A 17,663-nucleotide genomic window follows, 5' to 3' on the forward strand; every position below is an offset into this window, starting at 1 on the left:
ATGAAGATTGCAAATTTTATGTGCACACAAAGTTTGATAAAGAATGGAAACCAGACTGTTTTGGTCTGAACATAGTACACTCACCAGTTAAGAATATTTTGACGTGCTACTGGGTTGCATTACATACAAAAGTTTGAAGATCTGTCCCCATTTTTGGGAAAGCCAATTGTTCCAGTAAACTGTTAATCCAAGAATACTTGCCCAATCACATTAACATCAGGAACATAAGTTTGCCAATTCCCGAATTCATGTCCTGGGTCAATGATCTGCTTGGTCCAGTGAAAGACCTACCCAGGAAGATTATGGTCAAAATGAAATTTTCTCAAACAACCATGGTTGCAGGTGATCTACCCATGCCTGGAATGTCTTCTCCTTCAAACCTGGATCTTGTCAGGACAGTCTTGTGAGTAAAAGAAGTTTGATCTTTGATTCTGGATAGAATCCCTGTTGCATGAAGGCCCTCAACACTTAAGGCTTAAAAGGGAAAGTGGCACATTTTTGGGTACTGGTGTCAAGTCAATAACATCAATCCCTCAACATTTCTTTGGCTCTACAAGGAAAAAAAGTTGGTACCAATTGCCACCAAAGGCTATTGCACCATGACATCTGACAAATGCAAGCACCATGGCAAAGGAGATATCATTCATGATAAAGATCTGCTAGCCAATTTTGATTTGAATAGGCTAAAATCTCTCACCATTTCCAAAATGGAATCAGTCCTGGGTCTTAACATGGCGGAATTCAGAGAAATTTGAGCTGTTAGCTAGGATCTCATTGAAGCTGTTATCAAATAGAACCTGCCCTTTCCACTGAGTCACCAACACTATCTTCAGTTCAGATCAGATGATTAAAGTGACCCTCATGACACAACCATGAAAAAGTTACCATCAGTTGGCAGTCAGAGAATTGTCATACACTCCTTCTCATCTATAGATAAATCAAAAACCGCTGCCATACAAGATCCTGTCCATGCCCTCAAGCACAAGAGACAAGTTATGACAAACCCAAAAGACGCTTTCTTTCCATGAAGGTGCGAAGGCAGGACATCAAGTCTCAGGTCACATCTTCATGGCCTAAGTGGGTTATATGCTCAGCATTTTGAAGTCCAAAAGATCAGAGTTGCCTCATGAGGATTTCAGGACAGGAAATTAGAATGATCTCTATAAGCCTTGCATTTAAATAGTGTTTTTTATCTGAGACATCACAGAAGCTGTTGGCTGGCATGCTGAATTAACCATTTCACCTTCTTCTTTTGGAGGCTGCTGTTTACATAGATCTGTCTCAAGGATGTGTAGCTGGTTCTGAATTGAAGATCCAGGAACTCTTAAGGACTTCCTCTCTTCCTCCCGATTGGCTTTGGGCACCAATCATGGGTTACCCATTGTTATGTGTATTTAATTTGCATTGTTTGTTAGTTATTTTTTATTCTTCCTATTTCATGATATGAAGTGGGTTATTACAAATTGAAATCATCCAAAATCAGTGAATTTTTTATTAAAAAAATCAGCATTGTTTATGTTATAAATATTTGGATTATCATCTTGGTCTGAGTAAAGGACATTATGTTCACCATGTTCTTTATTATAATTTTAGTAACAGACCTTTAGATTACAACCAAGAGTTTATACTGCAAACATTTGGAACCTTCTAGAATGAAGGTTTCCAGTAGGTAAGTTTTTTTTAAAAGAAAATACTAAATGTGAACTAGGTCAGGTTGCAGAGTATAAAGTCTTGTTTAAGGGAAAAATTATTATTCCTGCAAAATAACATCTGAAGCAGAAATCAGTCTTATTGTTGTGTCCAGTGTTTTATTTAAGCTGGAATTTATTTATTTGAACTATTCACTGGAAATACAAGGTGCTCATCTAAAATAATAGTCTTAGAAATAGAAACTTGGATCTATAGTGAAATTCAAAAAAGGATATATTGTTAAATATTATTATTGTGATTCAACAAAAGATTGTTGGCACATCATCACCATTCAGGTTATAATATGCCAACACTTTCAGAATTGGGTTTGTTTTGGAATACCACTAATATTTATTCTGAACTTTATTCTTTAGAATTTATGTTAGTAATTCTAGGATTATTTGGGATTAAATTTGCAATACCATAAGGTTTTTTTACATTTTCACATTGTATTCAAGGAAAAAAATTATTTGTTGAATTTTCCAAAACTTGCTGGTTTTCACTCTTTTCTGTTACTTTGTTTTAGACCAGAGTCATAATACCAAACTGAACTTTGGTTCCTGGAAGCAGTGGTAGAGAAACCCTAGATCTAGGGCAGTCCTGGAGTAAAATCCTTGTGGTTTGTTTTGTCACTGAACTTGACCAACCTTTTCATCAAAGTATATAATATAGGAACTACAGCTTGTTGAGGCAGAATCTCATCCATTCTTATGTGAAGTGCTGAAGGCTTCCGACACTCAAATATTTAAAATGGGCAGCATTGGTATGCCATTATTTTCTACAGGAAAGTGGCTGCCTGGGAAACGTTTGTTTGAAACTGGTCAATCTCTCCTTGAGTCTTCTCATTACTTTGTGAAACTGGACCCTCACTAAGGACTAGGGTACTGGGAGTATTTCCCATTATGGCATGCCTTAAATGAGTCCTTCCTACTTCTCTGGTCCTCTTGTGGAATGGAGGCCATGCTCTGAATCGCTGGACAAGCATGATATTTGCCTTTTTGACAGCCTGTTGTCTGAGCTAGTATATCAGCGCATGGAAAAAAAAGCTTGAAAATGAGTCTGAAATCTAAGGATGACTCTGTGATTGACTTTTGGCCGAGGGATGTGAATAGAAATGCATCTTTTTTTTGCAAACTGTGAAGAAATGTGAGTGTAGAGTACTCAAGGTATACTAAAAACTAGACTCATCGGCAACTCGGTTTGCTTGGTTATGAAACGATCATTAAGGCTAAGGTAAACTAAAAACTGACTCCCAGGCAGGTTTATTGGTGGGGTTATCTACGGAACAGTCTATACCAAGCTCATAATGCTGGAAGACAGACCAAGTCAAACCAATCACTATAATGCTGTGAACCAGTTGTTCTTTCAAGAAAGAATTTCTGGTCCATATTTAAATAAGGTTTCAATACAGCAGGACAATGATATCTTTGTCAACAGCTAGGACATCTGTGTAGAAGATTTTTATGTCTTGCAGAAAGCCAGTTCTGATGTATGATGGAAGTCATCATTGTTAAAGGAAAGGTTTGTTAACCCTTGGTTCCTTAATCTTTAAGTGTTGGTTACTGGACCAGTACACTAATGATATGCTCAGGTTGTGGCAATGTGGGCAATGGCGGGACTGAGGAAAATGCAATGTGGGCAATGGCGGGATTGAGGAAAATGCAATGTGGGCAAAGGCGGGACTGAGGAAAATGCAAAGTGGGCAATGGTGGGACTGACGAAAATGGTGAGCTGTAACTGTGTGGAAATTACCTCCTAATCCTTTTCTGAATTGGTGATCTTCTTGCTTTGAGTGAATAGGTCATGAGGAAGTTGGCAACTGAGATGATGTTAGATGCGATACTAATTGTGTCCACAACACTGTGTGCTTGTTTCTTGACTTTCTCATTTGGTCAGGTAAATTAATAGGTGTGAAAGTCACCCATATGTCTTCATACAGTGAAAGCAAGTGTCACATGAATGGTTTAAAGAACACACAGCATAAAACTAATACAGGTGGGCTGAGTATCATCCACCAGCCTGAATGTCTTACACTTGGCACATTTTCCATTGTGTCCATTGTTCTTGGTACCTTAATTAGTGAAAGCCACAAAATAACATAAACAGATGACATCAGTCAGGCATCAAGTTGTGCTTACTGTGATGTGGTCACTATGAATTAAGGTAAAGAGAAAAATTACTGAAATGATATTGTTAGGAATAATTCATCATTTACAAGAGTTAGCTTACAAAAAAGGTCGGGGCCCTGAGTGGCCGAGTGGTCTAACGCACCTTCTGTTACGGATCACTGCCATCTCACCTCCGTCTGCGTGCGTTCGAGTCTTGGATTCAGCCATTGTGGTTATGTGAGAAAGCTTGTCAGTAACTTCTCGTGGGTCAGTGGTTCTTTCTGGGGTTTTCCCGGGTTCTTCCTCCACCAATAACACTGGTCGCTAGGTATAGCCTATCGTGTGCTGAAAAATGGCGTTAAACCCCACAACAACAACAACAAAAAAGGTCAAGTACTAAGATGAAAAGGCAGACAATTATGATGATTCAAATAGCTTATTATATGACAGAGTTTGACAAATAAAGTACATAATATTCCTCTACGATAATCTTAAAATGAGATTAAGTAAATGATGGCGTCTAAATCACTGAGGTGAGAAAACTCGAGGTTCACTCAAAGTGGTGAAAGCACAAAGTGGATGGCATTTTGAAATAGTCTGCTAATCTCGTACAAGCACAAACAGACATCTGATGAGATCTTATGCCAATCTCTCTATCCAATGGGAGACCATGCTTGCCTGACTTCAGTCTCAGCTAGCAGGTTACATTTTAACACCTTAAACAAGTCACAAAAAAGGTGGTATGTCTTTCTCAGCTTGGGAGGGTTGGATCTGCAAGGTAGTGTGTCTACTCCAACCATATTATGATTTAGTAATGTATTTAAAGAAGAAACCTTATGGCTAAATATTTATGGCTTGAAAATAACATGACACACTGTAGGTAATTAATGATTTGCTTTATCCAAAGAACAACATGTAAATGATAATTTTTATCCAAGAAAAAAATTTGTGGACCAAAGAGAGCAGAACAAACCAATTTTTGTGATTGATAAAATAAAAGTTAATGAAGTCTAGCCATGGATTTCTTTGCTATTTAAAATTACACCTCATTCTGGTCTTATGCTGTTCATAATTCTATTCAAACATTAATTTTAGTAAATATGTCACATACACTTTTAACAATTATAAAATTAAAATTGTATATTTTTCATAAATTGTTATATTTTTATAATAAGCAAAGCTATTTAACAAAAAACAGAGGCTTTAAAGAAAATAACTTGTGAAATGCATAGGTGACCACAATATGCAAAAGTTAAATTGAAAAAACTTACAAATATTGGACATGATGATTTCCTTTTCTCAAGTAATTCCTGAACTGCAAAGAGGGCTGCCTGAAGAAAGAAAAAAATTAATATATATATCAGACACAGCAAAGAGTAAATCATAAAAGCAAGCTGTTCTAGTAAATTATGTTTCTCTGAGAATACTTACCTGATCAAACTAACATTTGGAGTTTAGGCCTTCTGAATCCATCTTTTCATATAGACAAAGGGCAGTAACTCTTGCCCATTAAAGGACATGGACAGTTAAATAATTGTTGGATTAAGTGAAACTTTCAAGCATTTTAGTGACATTCTACTTTCATGGAATTTACTCTGAAGTAAAAACTTTCGGATCATTAGAACAGTGACTCTTCAATGGTGTTAGCATAAAACATAATCACATCAGAACCTTCATTTGGAATACCTCTCTATAGTTTTGGAGTAATGTGACACTGACAGTACAATTTAAGGTAATATTCTAGGAATCCATTCACTGTAAAATATTTTTAATTATTTTTTGCTTTGTTTGATTTGATATTTTTGGGAAATATATTTTTGTATTTTGGAAAACTGAATGCTTGTTGGGTTTTAAATTTCTTGTTACATAGTTTAAGCAACTAATGTTTTTGTGATCTCAGAGTATGCAGAGCGTATAACACACTCAAGCTCTGAAGACATGGTTTAAATGGTGATATCCTGCTTACCTGCCTTCATGGTGGTGGGTCTTTCACGGTTGCCATGACTTGTCTCTGTGCACTCCAAGTAGTGCTTGTGGGCACAGAAAGGATCTTGCATGGCCACTGCCTTCAACAGATGAGAGGCAACACATGATGACTATATAATTGCCCACTGATCTGAAATGAAGTTAGTCTGGGTCAACAGAAAGGGCATGTAACTCACTCATGCCAAAGGTAATGCGACCAGGACACAGATTTTGTATGAAAACATCTTCATTGAGAGTCTGATAGATCTTTATCATGATTGATATCCCCCTGCCATGGTACCTTAATGTGTCAGACGTCATGAAGTGGTAGCCTTTAATGGTTTTCTTCTCATAGGGACAGAGAAAACATTTGGCTAGTTGAGGGATAAAGGCACTCAAATTGACAAAGACCCTGAAAACATGTCAGTTTTCCTTATAAGCATTCAAAGGTCAAACTCAGACATGTAGAGGGATCTATGCCCACCTGACTTACTATAATTGGAGGAACAATCATCCATTGCATCAAATTTATATGCAAAAGATAAAAAGTCAAATAAAATTTTGCCTGAAGTCAGGAATTGCATCATCATTTCCTGTAGCAGCTGATGGATGTACTACTGAAAGGCTGGCGTATCCAACTGCGACTGCAGGATGTCTGCATTTGTATTCCCCAAATCTGCTATGTTGTAGTGGAAAGAATTGTCCTGATTTGGAGGGGAATCTCAGTAGTGTCCCCCACAAGGCACACAACTGATTCTGTATTCAGATGTATAATTAGTAATTCTGTACTAGTCTTGGATGCTTTCCCCCTCTTATCTTTGCCTTCCTTTTTGCAGGACAACTGACAAGGCAACCTCCAACCATAAATTGCACAAGCTGCAGGGGGAAGAAGTATATTTTTTATATGCTAAGCAGAACTTGTGTCTTCCTTTGCTTTGTATTTCTTGCATTTACTGCATTTAAAATAAAATTTCTAACATTTCTGACATGGCAAAGAAACAGCATAGCTGCCAACCTTCCAGGCTCACAATTAGTGAAAATAGGGATAAAAAAGTCATGAATTTGGACATGAATTAGTGAAAAATGCCATGACAATAACTCCATCCACTCTGACCGTCAATACTACACTGTATCAAGATCACAATATAAAACTAAACACTACATATATGCAGAAATATATCTGCATTTCTATTTATTATGGTATTCATAAACTTCACTTGTTCTTGTGGTTATTTATCAAGACATGATACTGTAGCAGACTTGAACTTCCTCAACTGCTTGATCGTAAATTTGTTTTCTAAATAGTTAAGACTTCTTGCCTGCTGGTTGATCTTGGTGACTAAAATTGCTGACAAATTTTCTGCAGCTAAGGAGGCCCTAAAGTCTGTTTTATTTTTCCTCACTAGAGAAAATACTATTTCGCTGTCACCGTTGCTGTGAGGAATGCACATGAGCTGCAGCACTTTTGGTTCTTCCACAGGAAAATTTGGAAGCGAGTTTTGAGTCCGGGAACATTGGTCGGAACAAATGTTTAGCATGGTCTCCAGCTGATAAAGGTAGATTATGTTCAACATAAAAACACAGAAATAATGCTTCAGCGTTGGTAGCTTGCAGGTCTTCGACCGATGGCATTTATTTATGTTTTTGTAGCTGTTTCACAGCTGCCAACCCTCATGAATTTGACGTGAATTTCACAACCAGAGCTGAAATCGGTGAATTCTTAATTTTCCCAACTTCTACGTGTTTTTTGCCACCGATGTGCTTTCTCACATCGTCTCTGCGACCTAGCTACGATGTTGTATCCTCAACTTGATTTGTTGTTGTTGTTGTAGGGTTTAATGCCATTTTTCAGCACATGATAGGTATACATGGTGGCCAGTATTAATGGTGGAGGAAGAACCCGGGAAATCCCTGGAAAGAACCACCTACCCTCGAGAAGCTACTGGCAAGCTTTCTCACATATCCACATTGGTCGAATCCGAGACTTGAACCCACGCAGACAGAGGTGAGATGGCAGTGATCCGTAACGGAGAGCGCTTTAGACCACTCGGCCACTCAGGGCCCCAACTTGATTTGTTGTGGTTGAGGCTACGAACTGATCCCATATCATGCATATTCCAAATTAAACTTCACTTTTTGAGCAATACATTTCTTTTTCCTTGGTGGAGAAGACATTTTCAAGATCTTATATGCGATGCTGAACGGTAACTCACATCAGTGTTGGTGACGCATGCACAGAGCAAAATTCCGGTTAGGCCCCAGTTTCTCTCAAAAGCATTTGTAAAACTACTCTTATACATATAGATTAAAATAGGCTAAAATGCTTGCTACCAGGCCAACTGTACTAATCGGCTGTAGTTTTAATATCACGACCAGCAGTACTGGACTGTTTCGGCAACTGCGAATATCACAACTAGCGCTTAACAGGAAATCGGTTATTTTATTAAAGATTTAATATAATTGAGAATTGGAGAATTCATGAGTTTTTGGTTTGTGGTGTGAATCTGTGAATTGCTGAAAAAGTTGTGAAATTCATGCCAAATTCATGAGATTGGCAGTTATGAAACAACTACAAATACATAAATAAATGTCAGTGTGTAAACAATTTGACAAAATTCACTAAATAAGATCCTAATAAACAGAGTGAGTGAACTGAAGACAGCATGTGCAAATACTTGAAATGATAGTGTGTTGTAGCTTGTGTGCACAGAAGCAGTGCCCTAAAGCTGACTATAACCCTAGTTGCCTCAAGGGGTGGTAATGGGCAAGAGTTGATGCCTTTTGTCTATATGATATAGACAGAAAAGACAAATTTTAGTCTTTCAGTAGGGCTAAATTTGGGAGGTAGCAGGTTTATATTCCTAATATTAACATGATTGGAGAATGTATTCAAATCAGAAAATTGTTTATAGGTTCTATTATGTGTATTGTCTCAAATCTCAGCTGGACAAGATGTGTGCCCTATGTATGGCACGAACATAGATTTACAAATTCTTTTCCAAACCGCGACTCTTGAAAAGAAACTTGCTCTTACCAAATGTTTACTTGTCTTATTTTTTTATCTTCATAATATTTCAAATTTTGTGCTGTCTTACATCAGTGATGCTGTCTAAAAGAAGCATTTATAATGATGTGTCCTATGTCAGTAATGCTGTGAAAAGGCAGCATTTATAATGATGTGTCCTATGTCAGTAATTCTGTCAAAAGGTAGCATTTATAATGATGTGTTCTATGTCAGTAATGCTGTGAAAAGGCAGCATTTATAATGATGTGTCCTATGCAAGTAATGCTGTCAAAAGGCAGCATTTATAATGATGTGTCCTTTGTCAGTAATGCTGTCAAAAGGCAGCATTTATAATGATGTGTCCTATGTCAGTAATTCTGTCAAAAGGTAGCATTTATAATGATGTGTTCTATGTCAGTAATGCTGTGAAAAGGCAGCATTTATAATGATGTGTCCTATGCAAGTAATGCTGTCAAAAGGCAGCATTTATAATGATGTGTCCTTTGTCAGTAATGCTGTCAAAAGGCAGCATTTATAATGATGTGTTCTATGTCAGTAATGCTGTGAAAAGGCAGCATTTATAATGATGTGTCCTATGCCAGTAATGCTGTCAAAAGGCAGCATTTATAATGATGTGTCCTTTGTCAGTAATGCTGTCAAAAGGCAGCATTTATAATGAAGTGTCCTTTGTCAGTAATGCTGTCAAAAGGCAGCATTTATAATGATGTGTCCTATGCCAGTAATGCTGTCTAACAGCATCATTTATACAATGTGTCCTATGTTAGTAATGCTGTCTAATGGCATCATTTATAAAATGTGTTCTATGTTAGTAATGCTGTCTAACGGCAGCATTTATAATGATATGTCCTATGTCAGTAATGCTGTCAAAAGGCAGCATATATTGTGTCTTATGTCAGTGATGTGCTCTAAAGGCATCATTTATAAAATGTGTCCTATATTAGTAATGCTGTCTAATGGCAGCATTTATAAAATGTGTCCTATGTTAGTAATGCTGTCTATCGGCATCATTTATAAAATGTGTTGTATGTCAATAATGCTATTTAAAGACATCATTTATAATAATGTGGGTATGAGCATATCGTACTCTTCCTAATAAGTACAAGATTACATATAGATGTATAAAGTCAGGATTATTGTATACATATAACCTCTTTCATTTAAACTTCACGTCTGGAAGTGCACATTTGAAACCTGGTCACTACTGAAGAACAGCTGCTCACAGCTTGTTTAGGCTTTACAGGGCAAAAAAATAAAAATTATAATGAAGCAAGTGATATGAAATAGAAATTAATTAAATTAGTTTCTATACACAGTATATATATATATTCTATACACAGTCTACCTTTGCATTAGCCGTATCAAAGATAGTCTCCACAAGAAGGACATCCACCCCTCCATCTAACAGTCCCATGGCTTGCTCTGTGTAGGCCTCTACAAGCTCATCAAAAGCTAAAAAATATAGATTCCTTAAATTTTTGGTGCATACACATGAATACATAAATCATTCTACATTAAAATCTGTATGCAAAAGTCACTCGAGGTCCCATAATAGTTTGTCTTTTATAGCCAGGTGACCTTTGCTGTTATGTCTGCATGAGAAACTCAAGGTCCCATATAGACAGGTGACCTTTGTTGTTACATCTGCAAAAGACACTCAAGATCCCATAATAGTCTGTCTTTTAAAGACAGGTGACCTTTGTTGTTATGTCTGCAAAAAGACACTCAAGGTCCCATAATAGTTTGTCTTTTAAAGACAGGTGACCTTTATTGTTATGTCTGCACAAAAAAAATTCAACTAGCAAAAAAGTCATAAAAAATGAATATCTTCTGGCTTATCTTAGTGCTAGCAGTACAAAGATATTTCTGTTTACTGAAACAAAAATCAGATGGGAGTTACCTCCTCTTGGACCGTGGGATTGACACTAAATCCATCATTCGTCAGTTACTACTGAAGCATTTACTTCCAGAAAGAGTCTCACAGAGAGTGTCCATATCAAGATCTGAGTGCATTTTATCAAAAGAAATATATTTTAATTCAAAAATTAGTTTCAAATACATTATCCAATTTTTTGAAGATCAACTATGGGCTCTCTATCCTGAACATGAGCGTCTGTATATGATGACTGAGCGAACTTCAGTTGACTACTGGTCTAAGCTTTCTGTTGGACTTTCAGCCTATATAGAATCTTGACCAGAATAATGGTGAATGTATAGTGTAAATGATTTCAACTGCCCATTTTGGTAGTAGACAAACAGTTTTCTGCTGCAGGAAGGATGGATCCTTGGGATCCTCCATGGTATATAGTGGTGGTGCAAGAGAACATGATTTGCATACCCTTCAAAACTACTAGAGTAACCTATGGATACAGATTCCTTAAACAGTTTAGACACTGAGAGGAAAATGTCTCTATGACTTAAAGACTCACAGCAGCAATGATGGAGTTGGATAGAGAATGCCTAGCTGTCCCACTTAGCATTACAGCCATTTGTTAAACAGGCATGTACCTGTAGGAAGAAGTTCCAATGGTCAGATCTAAGATAAGTTGTTGAAAGACTTTCAAAGAGATAAGATCTGACTGAAAATGTTGCAAACCAGTTGTTCCATGTTTTTAATGGGACTTTTATTCATGCACATGGAAGGCAGGCTCAGCCATACTTTGTAAAATTTGATACCCATCTGTACTCAGACCATAAGATACAAATTTCACAGATATGACTCAAATAGCACGCCATTATTATCCCCTAAGAGCTTAAATCTCTTACAGGATGCACTCCAACATTTGCCCATTGTACTTGTAATTACAGAGGGAAAAAAAGGCATATGCAGGTAAACTCAGCGATGTTTATGCTAAAACTGAAGTGAAGTGGATGCTGAGTTTGCTGTGAAGTGGATGTTAAACCTGTAGTGATGTGGATATTATGAAATAAAAAAATTCAAATAAAATTACTGCAATAATCTTAATAATAATTTAATTGAAATTCTGAAACAGTATGCAATAAAGTCAAATAATGAATCTAAATGTAATAAAGTCAAGTACTGAATTTGAATGTAATAAAGTAAAAATATTTAATCTGAATGCAGTAAAGCAAAGTAATGAATTTGGCTGTAATAAAGTCGGGCGCTGAATTGAAATAAGATGTAATAGAGCCGTGTACTGAATTTCAATGTAATAAAGCTGAGTACAGAAAACAGCAGCTAAATACATCTTGATTACTATACAAGACAACTTACTGATGTTTCTGAAGTCTGGTTTCTCCACAGAGGGTGAGATAGACAGTGTTCTGTTTGTAGGACCCATAGCACCAGCCACATATCTCTTAATACCTAGACCAAAATAAAACAAGTATTTACATGCATACATGTGACAGCTCCCAGACCTGGAAACATTCCTTAAACAAATCTGGGATAATTAAGAAGAACAAAATATCAGTTTTTAGTTTGGACAAGCTAGATGTAAAAAAGTAATTTAGTGAAACTCTGATACTGATACAGTGGTCCCCCTCATGAATGCCCCCCCCCCCCCGACCAGTGGTCACCCACTTTTTACTGCCAGAATCCCTTGGCACTGACAAGTTAATGTTCAAAATTACCCCTAAAGGAAGGCTATCCCTCTTGCAACCAGCATATTGGTACAAAAATATTAAGTTTGCCTGTCACAAGTAGCCACATTTTATTTTAATGTGCCCAGAGCCAATGCTGAATTCATACTGTACTGCAATTATTTCTATTATCTTTACTGATTTCTGTTTGCCAATGTAAGGGCATAAATGGTGAGATAAAGCGATCAAAGTATGAAAATTAACACTTGCCCAACTCATTCTGAAATAGGAAAAAGCTCTTGTCCTGCAATAATGCTTGTACTCATCCTACTTTGAAAATGAATAGCCCGGAGTGTCAAGCTATGGAATTTGATCAGTGTGATGTGATTTGGATTTTTAACGTAGCTTTAACAATTTTTCAGTCATATTGCTACGATGTCTGCAGTGTGGCAGTTTATAGTGATGTCTAACACTGGGGCATCATGCCGCAGACATGTAGCATGATGTCCCACCCAGTCACATTATACTGACACCAGACCGAATGGTCCTAACACTAACCTCTTAATGCTGAGCGCCAAGCGAGGCAGCTGTTAGTACCATTTTTGTAAGTTTTTGGTATGATTTGATTGGGGATCGAACCCACGGCCTCCCGCATCCGAGGCAGACATTCTAACCACAAGGCCACCGGAGTGGAATTTGATCAGCCCCCCACCATCTATATATATATATATATATATATATATATATATATATATATATATATATATATATATATATATACACACCCTGCTATAACACGATGATTGTGGTCCATAGAATCTGTTATGCACCAAATTGTCTTATAACCAAGTCAGTTAGTTGAAGAAAATAATGCATACACCCAAACAGAGGAGTGGAATTTAACTGGGTGATAAAATACGTGCAATTGATTACATGTTGACAAAGCTAGTCTAAAATACACTTAAATTTGTATTGTACAATCAATAATGCTTTAAGTAATGTATACGTATGTGAAAAATCCATGAATCAGAGTACAGATCACATTATGATATTTATGTATCAGTCACATCCCATTAGAAAATGCAAATAAGAAAATGGATAGAAATAGAAAATGTCCTGACCCTGTTAGAAAATGGAAATAGCACATATAAAATATAGTAGTCCTCATTTGATCTATATCCAATTGTCAACAACCATGTGTCATTAAACACTTTACTACAATATTCTTTAGTCACCAACAGCATGTGGTTATAACTGTTTCTTCCTTTGATGAAAGATGCTGTTTTTATTGAAGACTGTAGTCAGCTTGCTTTGATGAAAGGTGCATGTGTTCTTTAAGACATTGCTACAGGCCAACTTTGGAGGACCTAACCAATGCCCCATTATTATTGTGGTGGCAACATCAAAAAACTGCAAAACATTAACAGAGAATGAATTTTTTGCATTTGTTTAGTATTTATATAGAATGATCGGTACTTCAAAGGTAATCAATTTTATCTGAAGTTTCAGCAAAACTATTTCTTTTGAATACATTTAAAAGGAAAAGAATTAGCTGTGTCAACTGGTTGATTGTAGTTGTTCCTGTTTCTGTCTTCAGAGGTTGGTCAATTGTAACCAGTCAAGTTGCCGGACTATATAAATGCATCACAGCATACAGTACTCACACCAGATGTCAGCACAACCAGATGATATAACAATGCACTGTTAATATGATTTGTCATATGAACAAAGGATTTGTTCATAAAACAATAGATTGATTTCCAGTGCATTTTATTTCCACATTTGCCTTTGAATTTCTCCTCTCCAAACCCAAGTGTGTACATAAAAAAATTAAACAGCCAACAATGTTGTTACTAAAACAACTGCCAGATGGTACTTTGTCACTAATAAGAATTTTTTAAAAATAATTTGCAACATTGGCGAAGCTGAGCATAATCCTTGAATACACTTTTTGCATGTTATTTTTCATATTTTTAAGACAAAAAAAAAGAATTTTTTCATGTACAAGAAACACATGAATATGAAATCTTTGGAGCCATGCTAAAATCATGTTATATCTGAATTCATGTTATAACAGAGCATGTTATAGCAGGAAGTGTGTTTGTGTGTGTGTGTGTGTATATATATATATATATATATATATATATATATACATCCTTAATGAAATATGGGAAATAATTCTGTGTAACAGATATCATGACTATACGGTCTTAAACTATGTAACAGAAAAGAGTGAAAACCAACAAGTTTTGTAAAATTCAATAAATAATATAGTATTGAAAAGTAAATCCCAAATAATTCTAGAATTATTAACACAAGTCGTAACAAATAAAGTTTTGAATAAACTTAAGTGTTATTCCAAATAATTTCCAATGCTGAAGGTGTTGATGTGCCTGTAGTGGCCAGTAGTCTCTAATGTACTAATGTACCAATGGCCTGGATTGTAAAATGACATGCCAACCATCTTTTGTTGAATCACAGTAATATAATCCAAGATGTCCTTGTCGGAATTCACTATAATTCCCATTTAATGTCTCTTGCCAAGTACTTTTTATTTCCAGTGAATAAATAATTTGAATAAATCAGTTCCTGGCCAATTCATATTAAACACAACAAACGATTCTGCATCAAGATCGAATAGCAATGCATGAATGAATAATTTCTAGATAAACAAGATTACATATAAAATACTAATTCACAAAAGAGCCAGGATGTAGGATGAAAGTTCATTTTCAGAACAATCCAAGTTATAAACAGACAAGGTCTGTAACTGAAAACATAATAAAGAACACGGTAAACATAATGTCCTCGACTTAGATCAAGATAATGATCTCAATATTTAACCTACACTCATGTAGGTGATGATCCCAATATTTAACCTACACTCACAGAGGTAATGATCCCAATATTTAACCTACACTCAGAGGTAATGATCCCAATATTTAACCTACACTCACAGAGAAATATAAATGATGTATTAGTCGTTTACAGAATGAAAAAACCATCAATGATTCTGGTCAGGTAGCCAATAAACTTGATTTTGGACAAGGTCAGCCACAAAATACAAATTTACATAACCAATATCATATAATGAACAAAAAAAAAACAAACAAACAATGGAAGATAAATATACATGACACAGAAGAAAAGCAATTTCTAACTTCTTATAATGCAGTGGGAATAGACTGCCTTCTTACAATGCAGTGGGAATAGATTGCCTTCTTGTAAAAAATGTGGAACAGAGTACCTTCTTTTAATGCACTGGGAATAGACTGCCTCTAATAATGCAGTGGGAATAGACTGCCTTCTTGTAATGCAGTGGGAATAGAGTGCCTTCTTAATGCAGTGGAAATAGACTGCCTTCCTGTAATGCAGTGGGAATAGAGTGCCTTCTAATAATGCAGTGGCAATAGAGTGCCTTCTTATAATGCAGTGGCAATAGAGTGCCTTCTTAATGCAGTGGGAATAGAGTGCCTTCTTATAATGCAGTGGCAATAGACTGCCTTCCTGTAATGCAGTGGGAATAGAACAGTAACTGTTTACTGACTGGATTAAGGGATGAATGTAATTTCACACAAACCTGTCTCTGCATAAACACTATCCGCAGCTTTGCGTGCCAACTTGGCAGCTTCCACATTCAACCTGTATGCCTATGAAACAGAAACACACTATTATACTAAAGTGAGGAGAGAAGAATGGAACACACTGAAACTGTATAAAAAAGGTCACCCAGATAAAATTGGCTGAAATAGAGGGGTGGCTGTTATGCCTGTTTTAAATCTGAAATGCATTTTTATGAATCTTGATAAATATGACTGCCTTGAAAATGTGGCTGATAGGTAGGGGTGAAACGATACATGTCACATATCGATACAATTCACGATACACAGCCTGCATATGATACATATCGATACATATATGAATTTGATGGTCTTTCAATCTTTGCATGGTAGATGGTGCCATTTTATGTATACTGACATACTGGTTGTATTTCCAGAAAGCAGATTACAGACAGAGATATAGCTGCCATATATTTGATTGATGAGAAGATTACAAAAATACTTTAAAACAGACTACCTGTTGGTTGTCAGTGAGTTTTATTGAGGTTTAAGGCTATTTAATGGTGGCTCCATTTAACTCACTTTAGTCATCAGGTCTTCTTTTTTGCACATATCTCTCTTTCTTCCTGTGTCACTTTCTTAGAGCTCTACTGAAATCAAAATCTCTAGTTGTATGTGTTAATCTGTTAATTATTCTGAAGATACTCTATTCCTTATCTGTGTATGAATATTTCTGTGTGATTTCTTCTGAATGGGCAAATGCATAGCTAGCTTTGTCAGCTTGAAGATGTTGGGAAACTTTGTGGCTGTTATGTACAATTTTCCTAAGCTCACAGACATTATCTTTTGGATAAATCTGCTCCAAAATAGGATTTTTCACTAAACTGACTTTCTTGATTCAGTAGTTTTCTGACAACCATGCCAGATTTTTTATCTGTTCCATAATGCTGTATTAGGAGTTTTAGTCCATCAATGATATAGTCTGCTTGTGCAGACAGAGGTATTGAAATAAATATCTTTACTTCTTAATTTCATTTTTTTCATCCCTATTTATTCAGCTTATCTTAACCCATATATCAGGGGTCTCAAAAATATTGGCATCACAAGGTGTCATGAGAAATAACAAAGCAGTGTGGTCCTTGAGCCATCAAAGATGCCCTCATGAAGCCCTCAGGATGGTTAGAGTTTGAGACTCCTGCCTTATATGGATATATGGTTTTGTAGCATATGATCCACAGGGCTAAACTGATTGAGAAAAAGAAATGACAATAGCATTATTTTTTTAAAACTGTCTGTACTTTAATTAGGATCAGGATTCTGCCCTTTCTACATTTAATTCTGAAATACTGCTGATCAGGAGATTGACCGTCAAGCCATCTAGTTTTGACCATCCAACGTGTATGTCTGACACGTATTTAACACCATTTTCAGCCTCAAAATCACTCACTGGTATCTCCATTAACAATTTCCCAGCTCCAATAATCTAAAATACTGCATAGCTTTAATAAATATTGTTATAATCACTATCACCAGCCAGTTTTTGCTGAATGAAAGTGTAATGGACCATGCCAGGAATCAAACATTTTGGGTTTTCTTCATAGCCCATATTTTAAACACATATTTGCAAAACTTCCTTGATGGAAGGTTCAAACTATGCCACAATGTTTATTCCTGGGCATAATGTGCAAATCAAAACTTAGTTTAACAACCATTCATGTCATGCTTGATGAAGCCAGATGTGTGAGCAGTTGCCCACCAGAAAAATAGATGTTGCGA

At 36.2% G+C, this 17,663-nt stretch overlaps 1 protein-coding gene across 1 annotated transcript in view; it reads right to left on the minus strand.

The window, feature by feature from the left end:
* The window catches only part of LOC149808297 (methionine synthase-like), a 193,985-nt gene that overhangs the window by 151,462 nt on the left and 24,860 nt on the right, over positions 1 to 17,663 (minus strand). The window contains exons 4-7 of the mRNA XM_089975738.1: positions 15,908 to 15,977; positions 12,020 to 12,112; positions 10,130 to 10,236; positions 5,069 to 5,128 (exon numbers count right to left, since the gene is read on the minus strand). Coding sequence (XP_089831864.1) covers positions 5,069 to 5,128; positions 10,130 to 10,236; positions 12,020 to 12,112; positions 15,908 to 15,977 — 330 coding nt within the window. The remainder of the gene's footprint in view (positions 1 to 5,068; positions 5,129 to 10,129; positions 10,237 to 12,019; positions 12,113 to 15,907; positions 15,978 to 17,663) is intronic.

This window comes from Sinohyriopsis cumingii, chromosome 1, assembly GCF_028554795.1.
Source record: "Sinohyriopsis cumingii isolate HCF-2022 chromosome 1, ASM2855479v2, whole genome shotgun sequence".
NCBI classification, from domain to species: Eukaryota; Metazoa; Mollusca; class Bivalvia; order Unionida; family Unionidae; genus Sinohyriopsis; species Sinohyriopsis cumingii.